This window comes from Pseudorca crassidens, chromosome 5 (assembly GCF_039906515.1).
Source record: "Pseudorca crassidens isolate mPseCra1 chromosome 5, mPseCra1.hap1, whole genome shotgun sequence".
In the NCBI taxonomy this organism is placed as follows: domain Eukaryota; kingdom Metazoa; phylum Chordata; class Mammalia; order Artiodactyla; family Delphinidae; genus Pseudorca; species Pseudorca crassidens.
In genome coordinates this window covers 130950532-130964990 of record NC_090300.1, presented here as the reverse complement: position 1 = coordinate 130964990, position 14459 = coordinate 130950532, and the positions used below count along the sequence as shown (strand labels likewise).

Sequence of the window (14459 nt, the reverse complement as noted above, 5' to 3'; positions counted from 1 at the left end):
GCTTGTCTTGTTCACATTCTCTTCCAGAAACGCCTCCCCCACCTCTTCAAACCGAGACAAAAAAGCGAAATGCGGATAAAAACGCACCCCAGCAGCAGCCCTTTATACGATACCCCCGAGAGGCCTGCGGGGTCGGATGAGTCAAGCTCACGGGTAACGGCGCAGAGCGCTCTCGACTTTTCTGCATCCCAGACGTCCTAGGACTCACCTTTCCCTGATCCTCCGCCGTCCCTCTCCTGGCCCCAGACTCTCCCTCCTACTGCTCGTGGGGTTCAGGCGGCAGGCGGCCGGGGAGGCGCTCGGGGAACCGGGGGAGCCGGGGTCGCCGCACCTGTGGGCGCCGGGGCCGCAGGCCCCTCCCGGCCGAGCGGGCGCAGCTCCCCGGCGGCTCCGCTAGGGGTCTCTCTCGGGTGCCGAGCGGGCTGGGCCGGATCAGCTGACTCGCCGGGCTCCGAGCCCCGCCGCCGCGCTGCTGCTCCGTCAGTTTCCTCGGCAGCGGTAGGAGTGAGCACCCTGAGCAGCGCGAGCGCGGGGCCACAGGAGACGGCGGCGGCGGCGACACCGGTAGAGCAAGGGCTCGGCGGATCCCACTCGCACAGCAGCGCACTCGGTGCCCCGCGCAGGGTCGCGATGCTGCCCGGTTTGGCACTGGTCCTGCTGGCCGCCTGGACTGCTCGGGCGCTGGAGGTGGGTGCCGCGCCTCGGAATGGGGTGGGGGGGGGGAGGAGGGGACCCGCTCCCTCTGAGTCTTTAATCCAGAGAAGCCGGGGGGCAGTCGAGGGGACCCCTCTCCTCTCCGCGCCCAACACCCCCGCTTGCGGGCGCCCTGCGCATCCCCGCCTCCGGCCCAGCCCTGCCCTGGGGACGCGCGTTCCGGCCAGCGGAGAGGGAGCGGACGAGGCGTCGGGCCCCTGGGTCCGCGCCAGTCGGGGGCGAGAAGAGGAGGAGGCTGTCCTGAGTTCGGACCCTGACTCAGTCCCTGACTCGGGGGCCGGGGGGAGGCGAGACACGTCCAGATGAGAGATAGGGGGAGGGAGCACGTGGGGAAATCCGAAAACGCAGCGTCCCTGGATCCTGTCCCCGGCACTTAATCGCTGCCCTTCCCTTTCTCTCGGGCCCTGGCGAGGAGGAGTCGGGACAGCTCGGGAAGCTGGGCACCCTCCACCCCCCGCTTCCCTTTGCCTTTTCCGCCCCGTTTCACCTTCTCTTCGCATCCCCACCACCCCTTCCCGGCCCGACCTTCTTCCTCCTCCCTTCCTCTTCGCGGCTGCTCGGGGCTGCCGCCCGAGTGCGACCCCAACATGCAGGGTCGCACAACACCCTCCACAGGCAAACTTTGTACATTTCTGCGTCTCCCTTTTGTGTTAAGTTGAGAGAGATGGGAGGGGTCGGACACCCGCAGCCACCTCTCACCTTCTCCAAGCCAGGACATTGTGGGCGTTCGCTCGCACCCTCCGATTCTCCCGGTGAGGGCGAAGGTCCCTGGGAACAAAAGCCGCGACACCCCGCCCTCGCCAGCCCGGGGCGCGGTGGGCTGAGCCGCGCTGGTCTGTGCGCCACCGAGGCTGCCATCTGACTCCCTTCCCCGTGCTGCGCGTCTGTCCCGGAGGGGGCTCTGGCGGTGCCTCGGGGCCCCTCTACTCCCCCCCCCCCAACTTCCCATCACCTCCGCGGCTTGCTGATTCTGTGCTCGGTTGTGAAGTCCTTGAGGAGAAATACGGGGAGAGTGGGGTGTGCGTCTGGAAAGGGCAGTGGCTGGTGGTGGGGAGGCACGAGCACTCCCCTCCTGTGCATCAAAGGAGGCGTTTGTCTGATGAAGGCGCGGCCTCTTCCCTGGCAGCGCTGGGCACTCTGGTTTACCTCCTCTGGGGACGCGGCCTGCTGTGGAGGGTCCTTAGGGTCTTTTTTTTAGGGTGCAGATGAAAGGGTTGAATTGAGTGAAGATTAAGACGGAGAAGATGGCGCCTCTGCAGTGCAGCAAAGAAAATCTGTGGAGGCTGCAGCCTGGTGAAATCCACCCACCGCTAGGTGTATAGCAAGTCTTCCCCATTGATCCAACTCTCGAACATTCAGCTAATGCCTGTGCAAAATGACTATTTTCCTTTTTATCTGAAGATGCTTAGAAGTTGTTTGCTTGGCAGCTGGGGCAGAAAAGGTTGTATTTCGCATCCTTTGGGTTCCCATTCTGTATTTTACCATTGGTAACCTCCCTTCCCCGGATGTTTGTTTGTTTGTTTGTTTGTTTCTCCTCTTCCCCTACCTCATGGTGATTTTCCAAGAAAGCAATTTCTGGACAAATGTTTTCCTGTAATTCCACTGAGACTATACTGAGCGTCACACCGTTACAGCTTTTTAGTCCCTAATTTACAAGGTCATTGAACTTTTTCCTCTTCTGTCTTTTTCCTACAAGTGGCTCAGGAATCACCTTAGGGCTAGTTAAGGCAGATTGTTTTAAGAGTTGAAGAATTTGGTTTTCTGTTTAAAAAATGCATTTAATTAAGGGAGCTGGGATTTTTCCAATACTTAAATTTACTCCAATGATTATTTCAGTTTTCCTGATTGTCTTATTACACATTAAAAGATACATATTAAGTAATTAACAGCATATCCTTTATAGTTGAAGCTTTTGCCAAAAAGTAAATATTTAACTGTTTTGAGCAATATTTTTTTCTGTGTAAAAGGATGCAGCGTGTAGGCAAATATGATTCAGATTTCTTTTTTAGCCTGTTTGACTGCATTTTTTTGCTCTTCCTCCCATCCTTTTGGACATTTTCACTGGTTACTGTCACCTCCTTCAAAGGGTGGAGGTGAGATTCACAGTTTGCATTTTGCAAAGCGTTAATGGAAAAGTAGGCAATTCACTCTGATGAGGTTTGAGGGGGATTTATGCAGCTAAATCTCTGTCCACTGAAAAGATGTAATTATGAGTTGACTGTCTTTTGTAGGGCTGAGAAAATAGGTCTGCTGCAGATGGCTCAAAAAAAGAAATGAATAAGGGCAATGACAATGGGGCCTCAGCTTCTGGGGGAAGCATCATTACCTGAATTGATGATTTTCCCTAGTACAGTGACCGAGTATGAGTTAAAAAAACCCTGGCATTTATTTATTTAAACTTGATTCCTCTTAAGTTTTGTTTTCCTATATTGTGGGATTTAACCTAATCACAAGTACCTGCTTTCATAGTGGTGCTGATTCACAGATAATACATACCTACTCACACTGGCCAGAACTAACCTAATGGTAGATGCCTGAGCACAGAATAGTGAAGCTCAGATTTGATGGTGAGGTATAAGGAATCACTGTTTCTGCCTGATCTGTGGAAAACCATGACACGGGCAGGGCACCCAAGCGGCTCTTTTGTCACCCTAACCAGCAGAGGCATGTGATGGGTACTTGGGAGGCCATTAGTACTGCAGAGAAGTACTCCAGAGAGAATAATGATCCCTGGTTCTGGTTGGGGAAATGAAGAGGAACATATAACTAAATAAATCACAAGGTTAAATTAGAAATGGCCGATTGAAAAAAAAAAAAAGAAATAATGTGACCCATTGAATATTGGTTTGAAGAAAAACGGAGAGGTCAGAAACAGACTCACAGATGTAGAGAATGGACTGTGGTTGCCAAGGGAGAAGGGGGGGGTGGGGAGGTTGGATTGGGAGTTTGGGATTAGCAGATGCAAACTGTAATATTATATATAGAATGGATAAACAACAAGGCCCTACTGTGTAGCATAGGGAACTATATTCAGTATCCTGTAATGAATCATAATGGAACAGGAAAAAAAGAGAAAAACATAGAGGTTATCCTTGTGGAAAAGGCTTTCTCCCTGTTGCTAGAGGACCTCTATTTTGTGTTACTTTTCATGGCATACTAGAGGTTTCTGTACAGATATTTGTATGAAGATGAAGGTTGTCAGTCATTCTAGAAATAAACAGAGCTATTATGTGCCTTTCGTGTGGCCACTAAACTACCATTGAGTGTGGTAAAATTCAGGAGAAATGTACCTTCTCTTTCTGCACGTTTGACCTAGGTGGGGATATGTATTACCTTAAGAGACTTACGAAGCATCTTCGATTAATATACTTCTCTAATTTCTGCCTAGTTATATCAGTTACAAATGCAAAGATAAGCCTTATACATGTACTTTAAAAATAAAGCTCCAGGAAGTAAGGTTTAGATTGACTTGCATACGCCTTATTTCCCCTCACCCTCCTTCTCCTGTTCCCAGGAAGTTTGCAGAGTAAATAAGACGGGCACATGATTATGAAAGAAAACAGAAAGCGTTAAGTACCAAGAGGAAAGTACAGATTAAGTGGCATACTGAGTAAAATATTAACAGTATAAACTAAACATCTATATATAAGGAATAAAGGAACAGTGGGATGAGATAATCCTGGAGAATTTCTTGGTGGTTCCTTTCCAGCCAGATTTGTATCTCAGGTTGGGAGAAGGGAGATTAAGTCTTTGCTTTTACATATTTGTTTACATACTTCTCTCCATCTTTCCCCTCCTAGACACACACGCACACACACACACACACACACACATACACACACCCCTACACCCCTACACCCCTACACCCCTACACCCCTGAGGGTGTGGGTGGAGCCAGTGTGGGATTTGATTTTCTTAGTTTCTCATCTATTCATTTGGGACCTTTTTAATTGATTCTCCTTTTGGACCAAGCTCTCTCCTGTAGCCCTGAAGCTAGCCTGGTGAACAAAACCATCATTTGCTTCAGGAAGCTTCCAGTCTAGTGGGGACCATACACAGACCATACACAAATCATTATAAGTGTGTGCTCATGAACTGTGACAGATGCTGAGACAGAAAGCAAAGGTGCAGGGTACACTCTGGAGAGGAGTAGGGAATTCCAAATAAGGAGGTGAAGGACCGAAGGTGAGGGGCTGAAAGCAGGGTCTCAGAGCTCTAGGGCGGCATCTTCATTAGCACCTTGACTGAGGGAATGAGTACATGATGAAAAAACTGATTCACTGGGCAGCAATGAGGAGGCTGGGGAAAATAAAATGTTTAGCTTGTTGTAGTTTTTTCTGGTTATTTTCTACCTCTTCATCTTCTACTTGACTATGAAATGGTTTCCTTTTTATAGTAGGACCTCACATACATATGTACGGAGTGAGAATTGACACTAGCACCATCTTCTGCAAACCCTTGGGGATGCTGTCACCCTGTGTGTCACAGCCCGTATCCAGATACACCCTCGTGAGTGGCTGGAGGAAGATGGAGGGTGGCAGGCAGAGGACGCCAAAGTGAAGGAATGAGCAGACCCCCTGAATGAGTAACAAGTTTAAGCCAGAAAATGTCTATTTCTTAGTTTTCCTTGTAGTTGTTAGTAAAAGGAAAGCAAATAGCACCTGAACCCTCAAACTGAATTTGGAAATGAAAACCAGAGGAAGGGGAAGATGTTATGTAACTGTTTTTTCAGTTTAATGTGGATAGTTTAAGAAATAACTGTTTCAGTGAGGACACTAGTGTTTTTCTTTGCAAAAAAGAAAACCTGGTGAATTTTTCTCTTCAGATTAATGGTTAGTAGATATGCTTTCCTGGTACCTTTTTAGAAGTAGAAATGCACCAAAAACTAGATTCGAATGGACTGCTCTAGGAATAAAGTAAGTCATTGAAAAAAAAGAAAAGAAAAAGCCTGGACGTGTTCATGAACTAATAGATATATGAAAAAGGGATGCTGAATAGATTAGTTAGCTGACTATTCAGAGTGGGATACAGAAGACTCAGTTTCACATATGAAATCTTAGCTGAGATGGGGAGCTCAGAGGCCATTTTACTTATTTCGTGTGGCTACATCTGGAAGAAACATAAAATACAGATTTAGCTTGAGCGTTGCTAGGATTGTAGTATTTTATGAAAGAAGGTAGTGGTTGAAATGGGGAAAATGAAAGGCTTTTGAAAGCCAGCTCTATGGAAAATAGTGGAACTGTTCCTACATTTATAGCCTTGATTTCGACCAACGTGATGTCAGGCCAGCAACCAAGTCATGGAGTTTCTCACGTGTTCTGGGAAGGCAGCATTTCCCATTGATCAAAATATTGACTGTGGGTAGCTCATGCCTCAGCTTCTTCCCTTGTAAAATGGGGATAATAATGTTTATGGTTGTTGGAGATTGAGTAAATATATACATGTAAAATTCTTGGAACAGTAAGTGAGTAAATATATGTGTAACATGATGGCACCTTATAAGCACTACCTGTTAGTTACAATTACTGTTTATGATGATGATGTAAAATAGATACATTTAATCTCATAATTGTTGAAAGTTAAAAAAAAAAAAACTACATGATGTTTCATGACTTATTGACTAATGCACTTACCGACCGGTTAAGACTGTTACAGGAATTTGGCAGCTTGTTTCTGAGAAGAATGAATTAATCTGATTTAAATTGTAAAAAAGACATTGCAGATAAAATTTTTATCACAAATAAAATTTTTAAAGTATATATTATAAAATTTCATTTATGAAATATTCATATGTATTTTATATTTCAGTTGGCTTTTTTGAAAAACAGTAAAACAATTCATGCTAATAGAAAAACTTGAACACTATACAGAAATATGTAAAACACATAAGCAGTTGCTACACAAGTGAGTAAGACCTATTTTAAATGTGTTGACCCTGGCAGCTTGCTAGACATGTCTGAAATTGAGCAAGTTTATATTCTGGCTCGATTATTAACTCAGCTATTAGTTGATTATCAGCTGTGTGCAAAGAGCTGTGAATAAGCTTGGTTTAGCTCTCAACAAAACCTTTTCTAGAAAAGTGAATAAACAGGTTTGGCCAATCTAGGCAGAAATGGAAGATTTCAAATGCCAGCAAAAGAATTTTGATGCTACCTAGAATAGAAGCTTGAAATAATCTTCATCAGAGGACCAGGAAACCAAAAAGCTGACTGCTTGAGAAGATAACGCTTCTGTAAGAAATCAGTTTTCAAAATAAAATGAATTATTTTACTAGCTAGATGCTGATAAATTCTGTGGTGGTCTACTCTAAAACTTTATAGTGATCTACTGCTTAATTAAAAGCATAGTTTTTTAAGTCAGCATATTTTGCTCATTATAAAATAAAAGGTTTCTAATCTCAGTTTCAAAATTAGGCTGAAGATATTTGAGAATACCCCAAATTGGTGATACTGTGGTTAAGGTATTATTAACACATTGAAGAATCAATAAGCAAAATCCCAAGGAATCTGTATATATATATATTTTTAATCACACCAGTTCCTGTATTTCTTTATCACTGTCCTGCTCAATCAAAAACAAGTGAGTTCAAGTCAGAGGATGCAATTATTGTAGCCATGTTTGAAGTAAACATGCTGCTCAGAATGGATACAGTGAGGAATGCAGGTACCACAACCACTTATGTAGGGTGAATGAGCAGGGGCAAGTAATAAGCAAGGTGAACATTTCAGAACACGGAAAAGAACAATAACCCTGTTTTGTAGATGAACAAATTCTAGAATTCTTAAGGTCTTATTAGTGATGGACCCCAGTATTTGTATTTTTAATATCACCATTTAAGAGAAGGGCAAAATGAGGTTTGGCATAGGGGGAAATCATCTATGTAGTGATTGACGTCATGTCTTAATTGTGATAAGATCTCATTAATTGGGAAACTACCATTATATCATTATAGTGATAAGTAACACTATTGTTGTTTATTATTGTTTTCATAGTAATGTGTTACCATTATTATCACTATTTTTGTTAGTACCTATAAGAATTACCACTATTACTTATAAATATTGCTATGATAGTAATAAGCATTACTATTAGTAATATAATAAGCATTACTATTATAGTAATGAGTATTACTATAAATATTACTGTAAGTATTACTATTATCACTATTAGTAGTGCTTAAAATGACTATATTATTACTTACAATAAGTATTGCTATTTTTCTTGTAATAAGTGTTACTGTTATTATCACTTGCTTTTTTATTATTTAGAATAATAAATGCTATTATTATTTGAAAACAAAATGGTGGAGCAGAGAAGGGACTATTGACTGTGATCACAAACTGTTTCCTATAATTTGTTTCATAACTCACTACAGTGCCTTACATCTAGTATTTACAAAATATTTGACAAATGCTTTAAAATCAGGACTCTAGGAATTTTATACTGTAATGATAATTATGTTTGATTTTTGACAGTTGAATTAACTTCTCTTATGTTTATGAAAATTGTGAATGACACCTAACTATAAGTGTACAGAAAAAAATTAAGCCTTTTAAATAAGATTTATTTTTTTCAGCCTTTTCTAAAACATTTTATTGTGAAAAGGTTATATAAATGCTGTCAACAACTTCATTTGCAACTCTTTATTTCAGACATTCAGTTGACCTAGCAGAAAAATGCCTTGTTCGTGAAATATTCCATCAATCCTCTGATTGATTGGGACATTTTCAATAGAGAATGCCTAGAAATAATTTTCTTTGAATAAGATAGTAGAATTTAGAAAGCAAACATTGTGTATTGGAATGAAATTGAGTGGCCATCAAAATGAAAATTTCATTATCATTGTCGCTTCAGTTTTCTGCTTTTTTGCCATTTTACAGCTAATATTTACTTTTTACTTTAATGTGAACCAGGATCAAAATTGGCCCTTTAAGAAAACAATTGAAATTCTGTTACTTCTATTCTCTAAAGGAATTGTACTTCTCAAGTTCAAGGTCTTGAAGCCAATGCCACTATATACTACTAACTTGACAGGCATTGAGAATCTAATTGAGGTCATTATGATTAGCCTTGTGTCTTGTCAGTGTTTTCTCAGGCTTGTTTTTAACGTTTTGTGTCAAGTGTTAAATCCTCTTACACCACAGAATCCAGAAAATTTCAATCCAATAAAAGTAAACTAAACTTGAAAATGCTATAGTTGTTTTGTGCGGGGCAGGTTCTTGGCTAACTGATAGGACAATGGAACAGGAAGACAACTTATGTACTTCTGTTGATTTGAGGAATTGTGAAAGGCTCCAGTTTCAAGAATACATTTGTGACAAAACTGCAATTTTGGGATCACTGCATACTTGTTTAGTGAATTATGAGAGGAGGGAATTCTCTGAGCGTGACCATGTGACTGAATGGCTCAAACAGTAGAAGCAAAGGTTGCTGGGTAGAGAGCTATCTTAAGATAGTGCAAGTACCGGGAACTTGGGACTGAGTAATTAATCAACGTGGCCATCTGAGACATCCAGGACAAAGATGATGAACAGCAGGATATACTTAAATAAACAAGATAGGAAGCAGACCCACCCAGTTCCCAAGCAATTCCTTTCCTTGTCTGTATTTGCCTTTTAAATATTTCACTTCACTTTCATGAGCCGGACTCAAAGGTTAAATTTGTGTCTTTGTGAGTTTTCTGGGTGGTGCTGTAAGGACACAGATGGGAAGTATTGAGTTTGTTGGGAATATTTCTTGTGTGTGTGTTCTTAGTTGCATTATTGACTTCATAAATAGCCAGTAAAGAGAAAAACATTTTAGCTTAAGTATTGGGGTTTTTTTCCTGGAAAAAAAAAAATCGGTTAAAATATCATTCTCAGCGTTTATTGCCACTGTTAAATTACTTATGCTTTTAAAAAAATCTGACACGTAACCTCATTGTTGGTTTGCTCATTCATCTCAGAAATGTAACATGTGAAACTCAAACCCAAGCCTGTCGATTGATTCTTCTGTTAGCAGATGAGGGGAAAGTTTAATGCAGGGTGTTTAATTGGATGCTTGGATTATGTGTTCACCTGTTTTGTCTCTATTCCAAATTTTCTCAGGGTGTTAGTGGTTGGCGCCTGTGTTACTGACACTCCCTTGGATTTTCGATTTTCATTATTCCTAATTTTTTTTATCTCACTGCATTTTTCTCCTACTTTTTGAATTTTTAAAAACATCATTCATTTTTTCGGACATGTGCTGGATGCCTTCTGTATTTCAGGGTGACAGGAGCCCTAGAATCTTTGTGGGGCTATGTATAAACAGAAAAGTGATTCAGTCTGTTCCTTGAAGGATTCACAGCCTGACAGGGGAAGAAAGAGATGCAGAAATAATTAAGTACAGTGTGCCAAAGGTCACAGTGGAAGAAGGTACAAAGTCTTCATAGAAAAGACTGGCAGCATTTGAACTGGGTTTCAAGGATGAGTGGAGGTTAATTGGATCATGGTAGGGCTTTCCAGACGGAAGGAGCAGCAAGTGTGTAGAGGTTAAAAAGAGGAAGCCATGTGAATATGGGTGAGGGAGATGGTGTGAGGACAGTAGGAGATTAAGAGTTTTGGATGCCTTGATGAGTTTGAACTTAATTTTCTCAGCAATGGGGTCCTTTCAGATGTTCCTAAAATGGGAGTAGCCATTGATGACTGTGGTTCAGTTAGATTTAGGAGCCTTTGCAGAAGTCCTTGTCAGTGTCTGCTTCATCTTGCTAGCCAGATGGTAGCACCTAGCTGCAAGGGAGGCTGGTACATGTGGTCTATTAGCTGGGAGTATTGCCATCAGGAATACATTCCAGGTTCTCTTACTGATAAAGCAGAGGTAAGGTATTGGGTGACAACTGGCATTCTAGGATGTAGAGGAAATACAATACAAAGGAATATAGACAAAAGGGGTAGATTAATAAACAAACCGAAGGAAAGGTTCTCTCTGAGCAATTAGATTAGGTTTTGGGGATTTGCCCACTTCTCCTTATCTGCTCGCTAAGCACATAAGAAGCACATCTTTGGGGAGTGATGGAGGAGGAGATGGGGAATGCTGTTTTATTTTTATGGCAGGAACACCCAAGAGCTAAGCCTTTACTGTGGCAGATTGTACCCAAGGTGGTTTAGACTTGGGGCCCTGGAAATCCTTTCAATCAGAGTGATGGAAACAGTTGTAATTCCAGTGGCTCTGTGGATAATAATGGCAGTATCAGTTTACTCTCCACACTGGTAGACTATCTTTCATTTGATCTAGAAGCTTCCCTAAAGCACCCTTGTTGTTGTGCTTGTTCTTTGAAAGGAATAGCAGATAAAACAAGCTTTGAGGTTTTTAGAGAAGAGGATGATACTGGCAATCTCTTTTGAGCTAGATTTCCCTACCATGTTCAACTTCTTTTCCATTGCCACACACCCCTTCAGATCTGCTTATGTGCACCTGTGTTATTAAAACAGAATTGAAAAATCTGTGGAAAAGAGGAAAATAAACCTTAATATATTAGTAAATTATTAGTAAATAAATCAGTAAAATTAATAAATCAATCAGTAAAAACGAGGCTGCCATTTTAAAACTCATCTTAACTACTTATCTATTTTCTTATTCATTTCAATTATTCTAGATGTGGACAAATGAAGATACTTACCGAAAGTATGTGATGAAATAAAGATGAGGGAGAAAAACTTAGAATCTTGAACAGGCTTGATATAATTATCCACATTAGCGGATAATTGAGTTTTTATAGTAGGCATTTTACTAGCACCTCAAGATTTATTTAAAATATGTCCCAATAGTTTGACATATTGTACATGTTTCTGTCTTAAGGAAATATCTAAAATATTATGGTTCCTCAAAAACTACTCTTGGTTTTATTTTCCACATTATTTCTTTTTGAACCCTTGGTTCTCTTTAAGAGAAATCAAAAGCATAGTTCAAGTTTGATCATCTTAAATCTTGGCATTTCTTTTCTTTTGAAGTGTCTAGCAAGGAAAATATTTTCTTATCACTTAAAGAGACTGCCTTCAGAAAAACAATTGACAGTGTGTAGTGTCTGAAATAGTTGTTGATTAATCATGAGAATCAGAAAGAGGAGCCGATATGTGTGTGAACATAGATTTCTCTCACATTCTGGTCATATTTTGAAATTATACTCTTTTTTCCCCCTAAAAAGAGTGGGTGGTACATTATATCATGGAAGTTTGAATATTTGTCTTAAATATATTAGCTAGAATTTGAAAATATAAGAAAATTTGTTATTTAATTCCTGCATAGTTTTCTAATGGTCATATATATTATATAGAAAATTTATTTTAAAACTTTATTTATTATTTAAAAATTCCTCAAAGGGCATATTTTATTCTGAATTCTGTTCTGCTTTCACATATCTGAAAATATTTGACGTAATTACTGGCTATGGTTTAAGCCTGGTCTGAAATGGTTGTGCCTTTAGTTGGCTTTGGATTTCAGAGTTAGGGACTGTTGCTTGCTTTAAATAATTCGTAGTTGATTTTGCAGGCAATTATCAATAGATGGATTCCTTTGTTTAAGATTTCCTAATTGAAAAAGTTGGCAGTCCAAGAAAATGTTCTGAGAAGAATATTTATTCTCGACTTACCTGAATCTTATATTTTATTGGCTTTGTTCATAGCCTGTTGTATTTCTAAGTAAACAAGCTCTCTAGAAACGATCTCTGCTTCCTTGATGATTTAAAATACATTAAATTAAAAAAAATAATAAAATAAAACACATTAAATTAATTGATACAGATAGTAAAAATTAGTGGAAAAGTTTCTAGTTAGATATCAATAAAATGTGCTCCATCCATGCAAGTTTATTTTAGTTGTTCCTATTAAATTCGAATGTGAGTTTTAAAAAAAGAAGATTGTGGTCATCTTTGTGAAGGAAACTCAGTTATTACTTTAAATATATATTCAATTCAAGGAAACGGAAAACAGTTGTGCCTGTGTGAAGGCGCATCCATTTAGGATTATGCTTCAATACTGTCATACAATCCTACGGTTGATAATTAAGATTTAGCCTTAGAGTAAATGAAGTGATATTGATTCTTTTTAGGACCGGTGTTATTTGCTATTGATTCACTGTTGGTGAGCAGAACAAGAGAACAAAAGCAAGGCTTTAAAACAGCCATTTATAAGTATTGTGTGGAAATGATAAGCTCCAAGTCCCAATAGTGAAGAGCCAGGGAATGGCAATGTTCCACTCAGATGCTCTCCTGATGTCATTTCATCTTAGAATTCCTCTGGCCCTCACTTAACGCCTAGGCCCAACTCCCAAACAATGCAGTTCAATACAAGTATAATAGGACCACAAGTATAATTTAAAATTTTCTAGTAGCCACATAAAAGAGAAAAGAAACTGGCAAAACTAGTATGTTTTAGTGCACCCAGTAAATGTAAAATATCATTTCAATTTATGGTCAGTATAAAAATTAGTAATGAAATATATTACATTTTTTTTTATGTCCTCAAAATTTTACCCATAGAGCATATTTTAATTCAGACCAACCACATTTCATGTAGTCAATAGCTACATGTGGCTGGTGGCTACCTTACTGGACAGTGCAGCTATAGAAGGGCCATCTCAACTCACTACTGTCTAGGAAAAGAATCAGTTTTTGGAGCAGGTAGTATCCGTAAGACCTCCTGTCTATGCCTCTTCATCTTACAGATGAAGAAATTTGGATCTGGAGATGGCTGAGTTGCCCAATATCACTTGACTGTTAAGGGTCAAAGCCCTATCCTTGTCCTCTGGCTTCTAATCTTTCTTCATCACCCTGATTCTTCCTTCTTTTCTATGTTGCAGAGTCCACTTAAATATGTACTAACGTTAGGTGGTTGCTATCAGTTAAACATTGAGTTTTAAGAAAGTCTGGCTCACCTGAGATAGGCATGGCCTGATCCAGACAAAACTCTCTTTTGAGGCAGGGTAAGTAAAATTACCAGGGATATCTAGAATCTCTTAGGGGAATAGTAATGTGAGATGATGCTGGGTCCAGTGATCAATTTTGTCTTTTTTTGATGTGGGCACTGTTGGAGTAGGAGTTGGGTGGACCCTTTGGGACTCATAGTATGTAACTCTGAACACTGGTTGAAATGTCAACTGCCCAGTGAAAGGAAAGGAGATCAACAAGGCATTATGTACTGTGCACAATGTGTTGTGTGTATGAGGTCTCTTCCTGGAAACACTGGGTTAAGCTTTCTTTTTCTTTTTTCTTCCATTTTTTGGAAGGCTGCCCACGTGTGTGCCCATAGTTATTACCCAATTATACTTAAAGTATGATATTTTTTGACAACTTAAGCCCAGTGCACTCCTGGCATGTAAAGTAGTTATTTTCCAAATGCAAGCAAATGTGGAAAACTTACCACACAGCATTGTGGGTTGGCGAAGGCAGGAGGTTGATGTACTCCTGGGATCATTGCTGTAAAGTATTTGTTTTATGGTATGAGAAAGCACGGAGTGAACTTTTAAAGTTGGAAGTTGTTTTAAAATATTTATCAGCCTGGATGTTGTAGATTTTATGAGTGCTTTGAAGAGAGTTTAAATTTATTCAGTGACTTAGGTTTAGTGATTTTAGATTTAGTGTTAAACTTGACAATTATTCTATTTGAATCTTAGGACTTCTCAACTGCGGCTAGACTTTACCCACAAGGTGCAATTGATCTTTAAGTTAAGCATGTACTGCGTTTTCTTCATATTCTGGGGTGAAAACAATTGCGTTTTTGCAAATGCTG

The 14459-nt window shown here is 40.5% G+C and overlaps 1 protein-coding gene across 6 annotated transcripts in view; it reads left to right on the top strand.

Moving 5' to 3' along the window:
• The first annotated feature begins 479 nt into the window (after positions 1–479).
• The window catches only part of APP (amyloid beta precursor protein), a 272026-nt gene continuing 258046 nt past the window's right edge, over positions 480–14459 (top strand). For 4 of the 6 annotated variants that reach the window (XM_067739252.1, XM_067739251.1, XM_067739250.1 and 1 more), the window contains exon 1: positions 480–687. In XM_067739252.1, the coding sequence (XP_067595353.1) occupies positions 631–687 (57 nt within the window). In that variant the 5' untranslated portion in view covers positions 480–630. The remainder of the gene's footprint in view (positions 688–14459) is intronic. The other 2 variants (XM_067739248.1, XM_067739247.1) reach the window with 1 other exon arrangement.